The sequence below is a fragment of the Protobothrops mucrosquamatus genome, unplaced genomic scaffold (genome assembly GCF_001527695.2).
Source record: "Protobothrops mucrosquamatus isolate PMUCROS unplaced genomic scaffold, P.Mucros_1.0 scaffold942, whole genome shotgun sequence".
Classification (NCBI taxonomy): Eukaryota; Metazoa; Chordata; class Lepidosauria; order Squamata; family Viperidae; genus Protobothrops; species Protobothrops mucrosquamatus.
This window is the reverse complement of record NW_015387190.1, coordinates 789,850-797,281: the sequence shown is the minus strand read 5'-3', so window position 1 is coordinate 797,281 and position 7,432 is coordinate 789,850. Positions and strand designations below refer to the sequence as shown.

The following is a 7,432-nucleotide window of genomic DNA, read 5'->3' as shown; positions in this document are numbered from 1 at the left end:
CATCTGGCAAACCTTGCCTTAACGATGCCAGGGGCCACATCTCCCGTTTTTTCCCAATTAATTTTTTAAAGAAAACCCAACAAACTTTGTTTAATTCAGTTTCAATTAGAGTTTGTTGAAGATGGTTTGGGGAGTCAGACTTGGTCCAGAAGAACCTCTGGAACGGATGCTTCAAATGGTCCTGGATCTTTCTTCCTACAATGAGATGCATTTGCCTTTTCTGGAGCGTTTATCCCAGACAATAATGTTTGTGATGCTTCCCCGGCATCTTTTTTCCAAATAATTTTGGCAAGGACCACTAGTTCATTCTACTCAGTGCTTATTGTAACACATTCCAGCAGCTTAAAGATCTTGGTCAACACCCAACAGGATCTGCCCAGAGAAATAGCTAAGAAGGCTACTGAGGCATTTACAATCAATGGGGTTAATCTCCATTTTAAATCCCTGAAAAGGGGTGGGGGGACAGAACACTGCTGTTTCTTCACTCCCCCCCCCCAAACTTTCCTCGCTGCCTTCCCTACTAGAGCAAGCTGGATATTGTAGTAGAGGTGGGGGAATGAAGCTGATTTACAAGGTAGACCTCCGTACCTTGGCTGAAAAAAGAAAACCAAACACTGTGAAATAGTTGAAAATCCTTTACAGGCAACAAAAGCCTTTTGGAGCTTTTTCTCTGCTGCAAAACATTTGAACCTCAGAGTAAAACTCGACCCTCTCATTTGCTTCTTGTTTTTTGTTTTATTCTCAGAAGGAGCCCAACCCATCTTAAAATCCACCCCCCCAGTTACTGGTGATCCATTACATTCCAGGCCATGTTTCCCTTCACAAATCCTGGTCTGGTTGTCTTTTTTCATGACCGTGGGCTCAATTTTATCCAGAACCAGCCTCTCTTCCTCCCCCCCTTCCCCCTCCGACCATCTTTTGGCTTAATTGCTCAGAAAAATATTCCCCTCCCCTCCGCATCCCATTGCAATCAATGCAATGAGTAGATATGAGAGCATCTGCAATATCTGATAGATGCCCATGGAGACAGGGAGAAAAAAAGAGAGAGAGAAAGAAAGAAACAGAGAGAGAGAGAGAAAGAAAGAAAAAGAAAGAAAGAGAGAAAGAGAGAAAGAAAGAGAAAGAAAGAAAGAAAGAGGGAGGAAGAGAGAGAGAGACAGAGAGAGACAGACAGACAGACAGACAGACAGACAGACAGACAGACAGTTGGTGATGATTTTCATGTGCTCATCAACGTCTTTGCAGGAAAAATAGATGTCAAGTTACAAGGCCAGGGAAAAAAATGCCACTTAATTGAAGATGTCGGATTTGGGGACCTGTGGCCACCACCAACTCCAGAGCCTCCGGCAATCTCCGTTCTTCAAAGGGCTGGATATGAAAAACGCTCAGTGGCAGCAGGCAGAGGACACAATCTGCTAGCACAGCTGTGCAACCTCTATTTATTTTCGCCCCATGCGAGCCCCCGTTGAGACCCAGGGGCGCCTGGAAACGCCTGGCGGGAGCGTTTGGACTTTCCTGCTCCAGATGGCTAAGGACATCGCTCCTCGGTGGACTCAGAGCTCTGGCAAATTGCAAATATGCTTAGAACACAGAATCACAGGGTTGGAAGGGACCTCAGAGGTCTTCTAGACCAAACCCTGCCCAAGACACGAGTCCTTATTCCATCCTGAACAAATGGTTGTCCAATCTTTTCTTGAAACCTTCCAGTGATGGAGCACCCATCACTCTGGGAAGCAAGCTCTTCCACCGCTTAATAGTTCTCACTATTAGGAAATTACTCCATATTTCCAGGTTGGCTCTCCTTCTCCCTTCCTCCCTTCCATTGATTGATTGTTCTTTGTTTTTAATTTAATTAAATTTTAAAAAATAATAATTTAAATTTCAGTTTTGATTCATTGTTTAGTGGCATTCGGAAGCTTCTTCTCTTGGTAAACTTTATGGGAATGACTGAGTGCAACTTACTTTTCGTAGCCTCCAGCTTTTGCCCGTGGCCATTATCTGCCAACTACTTAGAGCAGTAGCAACTCTGGCTACTTGAAGATGGGTGGACCTCAACTCCCAGAAAACTCCAGCCAGCTAAAGTTTGTGCCCCATTTATCTAAAGCAACCTTTCTCAACCTTAGCAATTTTAAGATGGGTGGACCTCAACTCCCAGAACACTCCAGCCAGCTAAAGTTTGTGCCCCATTTATCGAAAGCAACCTTTCTCAACCTTAGCAATTTTAAGATGGATGGACTTCAACTCCCAGGATTCTCCAGCCAGCACACTGGGGAATTGGCTGGGGAATTCTGGGAATTGAAGTCCACCCATCTCCAAACGGCGAGGTTGGGAAACGCAGTTCTAGCTCAATAAATCCCACGTGATGCTATTTTTCTACTTGCAAAGAGATTTCTCTTATTCAGGTAGTCCTCAACTTAACTTGTTTAGCGACTGTTTGAAGTTACAACAATGCTGAAAATAGATGGCTTACAACCGGTCTCCGTACTTACAACTGTTGCAGCATCCCGACATTGCATAGTTGCCTGGGGAATTCTGGGAGTTGAAGTCCATCCATCTTTAAGTTGCCAAGTTGAGACACAGTGACTTAGAGGCATGGTGGCCCCTTCTACTTTTGGTATCTCTGATAGGGCGGGATGACTTAAAGAGAGGGAAGGAGAAGAAAGAAGGAATAGAGTAGGGAAAAGAAATGAAAGATGCTCTTGGCTATTAAGCAGGCTGAGACACACATTTTGGTGGATCTGAGGACAGTTGGACCCATCTCTCCAAGAGATGGCCATGAGGAACGTTGAGGCCTTCCCCGGCTGCTATTTATGTATTTTTATTTATTTATCAAATTTAGGGACCACCCATCTCACTCACAGATGACTATCAAAAATGTTTCCCCTTCACCCTCCCGCCATCCATCTTCAGACCCTGCAGCACCAGGTTTATGCTTCAAAATGTCTCTTTGGAAACATCTGACCTTCAGTGTTCCAGAAGTGGTGAATACTAGAGAACGGAGCCAAGTTCCCTGGGAGAACAATCCACTTCCATACTTTAAAGAATCCCTTGGAAATGTCATTGTCCAAGCCTTCCATCCTTGGTTTCTCAGAACGTTCCCTCACCCTCAACGTCTACCTGCTGCTGAGACTCTCAGACATCTGATGAAGTAGGAACAAAGACGGCAGCCTTTCCTGAGGTCTTCTCCTCTCGGCTTCGTTACGTTGCTAGCGGGATCCCAGGTCACCAATGGGATCTGTGCGTCACAACTGCTCTTCGTCAACCCAGATGGTTTTCTGCTGCTCTTCCCAGACTTTATCCTTGATGATCCGAAGAAGATCTTCGATGCTGCTCCACGAATCCGTCTCCAACGAGGCGTAAAGGCAGGGTAAGCCCTCCAGTTCCTTCTCGTTCTGACGACAGGTCCTCAGTAATTCCTCCTCCACATCTGGTTTCGGTAGCAGCTTTCTATGTGACAGAAGAGCCCCACCCCCAAAACAGCTGTTAACCAGATGTGCATGCAGGCAAGCATAAGCCAACAGAAACATCCACCTACATCTGCTGATCATCTGAACATTGAAAAATGCCAGTCCCTCTCTCTCGGCCTAGCGCACCTCACAGCATCATTGTAGTGGGGAAAATAGGAGGAAGAGGGAGTAGTGTTAAATATGTTCGCTGCCTGGAGTTAGTTATAAGAATAATAAAGGCAGGATATAAATAAATAAAATAGATAGATAGATAGATAGATAGATAGATAGATAGATAGAGAGAGAGAGAGAGAGAGAGAGATAGACAGACAGACAGACAGACAGACAGACAATGCTCCATTTCAAAGGGAAATGTGGAACAGCTGGTCATCTATGACCGTTTCCTTAGAACCTGAAATATAGAGGTATATAATGGTTGCTGGAATTAAGTATGTCTAGTTTAATGAAAAGAAGGCTTAGGGAGTTACATGATGGCAGTCTCCCAATATCTCAGGGGCTGCCCCAAAGAAAAGGGAGTCAAGCTATTCTCCAAAGCACCCGAAGGCAGGACAAGAAGCAACGGATGGAAACTAATCAAGGAGAGAAGCAACTTTAGAACTAAGGAGAAATTTCCTGACAGTGAGAACAATTCACCAGTGGAACTCCTTGCCTCCAGAAGTTGTGGGTGCTCCATCAGAATCAGAATCAAAATAGAGCTGGAAGGGACCTTGGAGGTCTTCTAGTCCAACTCCCTGCTCAAGCAGGAGACCCTATATCATCACTGGAGGTTTTCAAGAAGAAAAATTTGTCTGAAATGGTATAAGATCTCCTGCTTGAGCGGGGGCTGGACTAGAAGACCTCCAAGGTCCCTTCCAACTTTGTTATTCTGAAATTCTGGAGTTATTGAAATCTGGGCAATATTTATGGGCACCCCAAGACTTCATCCCGAAACCAAAAATCCTTATTTCTGTTTCTCCCTCAAAAGAAAACGATGGAGCACGGGATATATTCCATTTTCTTTTTTTTCAAGCCCCATTCTTTCTCTCTTGCATTCACCATTTCTTATACCTTATGAATTTGACTGAAGGTGCTTCCCCAGGAAAGGATGTACAGTGTGAAGGGAATTGTTGTACATCCACTCTTAGATTAAAAGGTTCAAGTTTAGAGAAAAGAGGGTCGAGGAGATATGACTAAAATCGATGAGACCAATTAGCTCCAACTGATTTATGTCTCATTAATTTCTGACATAATCACTGTGAACTTTCCCTGGATCGGGGATAGTAATTTCAAGAGTGGGAGCCCCTAAGACACCGACCAGCCATCATTTCAGCCAAGGAAGTCTTAACCCATTAATCGGATTTTCCTTGAAAATGCTTCCTTCTCTCCCAATGCCTTACAGTCTTAAACGTCTGCATTTTTCAAACATTATTTTCCTGAACATTACAGGTAGTTCTAGACTTAGGACTACAGCCGAGCCCAAAATTAAGCTGGACAGTTGTTAAGGGAGTTTGGCTCCAATTTTGTGACGTTTCCTGCCACAGTCATTAAATGAATCGCTGCAATTGTTAAGTTACTAAGTGAACGCGGCTTCCCCCCCGTTGACTTTGCTCGCCAGGAGGTCAGAAAAAGAGGATCCCGGGACTCTGCAACTGTCATAAATGTGAGTCTGGAATTTGATCCCCTGACCGTGGGAATGTTGCAATGGTCATTAAGTGTGAAAAACGGTCCTAAGTCCCTTTTTTTTTTAGTGCTTTGTCACTTGGAATAGTCACTAAATGAACGATTGTAAGTCAAGGACTAGCTGTAGCCAGTTGCCTCCTGTTAAAAACCTTTTAACATGCAAACAGGGCATGAATCGCTGTTTAGTTTTCAGGCCACCAGCATCGATGCTACAGCTAATGAGCTAAACAAAATAGCTGTGGCTGAATTTGATCACTCAAATGCTGTATTTCTGACGCTGAACCGAAAGTCTGCTGCAATTCATGGCTTGCTAACCCTGGGTGCCTCCGTTGCCAAGAAGAAATGCAATATAACTAAACTTGTCCACCACGTATTGTTTATGGTCCTCCAGTGTTTATTTACAGATAACTTACAGATCCTTTCAATCTTCCGTGGGGTAGAGCATGACTGAGTAATAATTTGCTATTGATTTTCTATTATGTTTACATTTTGGCTGGTTTTCATTGTCATGTTCTGGAGACACTTCCATTTGTTTCCTGAAATTGGAGAGTTCAAGTCTCTTTCTACTTATCCAATTCATTGTTTTACAACATAAAATTTTATTACGGCTGACCATTTCGGGGGGGAAAAAAGTAAACCCGGGCAAGGAGGAAGAAGATCCAGATTTACAGAAGGCCAGTAAAGAGAGGAAGGATGGATACAGGAAGCCCTTGACTTATGATAGAATGGAATGGGATGGGATGGGATGGGATGGGATAGGATAGAATAGAATAGAATAGAATAGAATAGAATAGAATAGAATAGAATAGAATAGAATAGAATAGAATAATGGGAATGGAATGGAATGGAATGGAATGGAATGGAATAGAATAGAATAGAATAGAATAGAATAGAATAGAATAGAATAATGGGAATAGAGTAGAGTAGAGTAGAGTAGAGTAGAGTAGAGTAGAGTAGAGTAGAATAGAATAGAATAGAATAGAACAAGCTTAATAAATATTTGTAAAAGTAATAAAGGCAGATACAAACAAACACATGGAATCTAGCTTTTGTTTTCTCAACAAGGTTTTGTTTCTGCCTTGTAATTTCATTCAAACGGTTATCATGCAAATTTATACCAACAGGTAGAAAAAGAATTGCTTGCCAGATTTTGATTCTGGGGTCATCCAAGCCAGGCTTAACATCTGGAGGGCCGGGAAACATATGGCAGCCTTGCCTAGTCTGTGCTTTCCAGATGTGTTTGCGCTTATAGCTCTGCCAGCCACAACACACAAAGGGTCTGATTTCCCAGAATCGGCACCAACTGCCAGCCCTGATTTTAAATCAGTTGCAACAAGCGTTGTGGGGTTTTTATTTTTATTTTTTGCCTTCCTCCACAAAGTCCCCATCGCATCATTTTTTTATTTTACTCCCAAACAGAAAGAAAGAACTTAGGGGCAAACAGGTTCAGATGTGCAAATCCGAGGGAAAAAAAAAAGAGAGAGAGAGAAGAAGCATCTCCAAGACGTAGGTGCCAAAATACACTAGGTAGCGATTGCCTTGGTAAGGACCCTTTTCATTCGTGCAGCTGTTTTGTCCGCTCCATATTTCTGCAGCGGGCAAAGCATCCCTCTATTTCTTTCCTCTCGCCCATCCTTCTTTGCGCCGTGACCGAGACGTACCTGAATTTCTTGATGTTTTTCTCGGAGACTTTAATAAAGAGAACAATGGGATATATCTTGGCTTTGATTAAATCTTTTGTGCATCCGATGCTGAGTTCGAGCAGGCAGTGTTTGTTCTGTCAACACAAAGTCAGGGAGAGGACTTTGGTTAAGTACATGGTGGTGGGGGATTTAGACACACACACACCATCTCAAACAGGATCAGATAAATTGGAAGCCCTTGATTGCGCATCTGACACGGCTGGTTTTCGTCAAGGGCAGATTATCGCCCTCCAGATTCTCACTGATTTTAGAAAACTTCCCTGTTCCTGTCTTGCTGTAGCACCAGCAAGGACTTCTTTTCATCCTCCCAAGGTCATCCCATGAGCTTCACGGTGGGGGAAATTTGACTCTCTCTGCTCCTAGGCCAGCTCTAAAGTTAGCCCTGCGAGGTAGGCCAGACAAGAGGCCTTGCCAGGAATACTAGCTCTGTCTTTTTTGTAAGGTTACACGAACAGACATTGGAAAGTATTTCTGCCTTGTCAGCCTATCCTCCAAAGCACCGGAAGGCAGGACAAGAAGCAATGGATGGAAGCTAATCAAGGAGAGACGCAACCTGGAACTAAGCAGAAATTTCCTGACAGGGAGAACAATTAACCAGTGGAA

General features: G+C 43.5%; 1 protein-coding gene across 1 annotated transcript in view; it reads right to left on the bottom strand.

Annotated features, from left to right (window-relative positions):
• Positions 1-3,209: 3,209 nt before the first annotated feature.
• CARD11 (caspase recruitment domain family member 11) overlaps positions 3,210-7,432 on the bottom strand; it is a 27,751-nt gene continuing 23,528 nt past the window's right edge. Inside the window, 2 exon segments of the mRNA XM_029284782.1 lie at positions 3,210-3,447; positions 6,788-6,903. Of these exon segments, the coding sequence (XP_029140615.1) occupies positions 3,243-3,447; positions 6,788-6,903 (321 nt within the window). The 3' untranslated portion in view covers positions 3,210-3,242.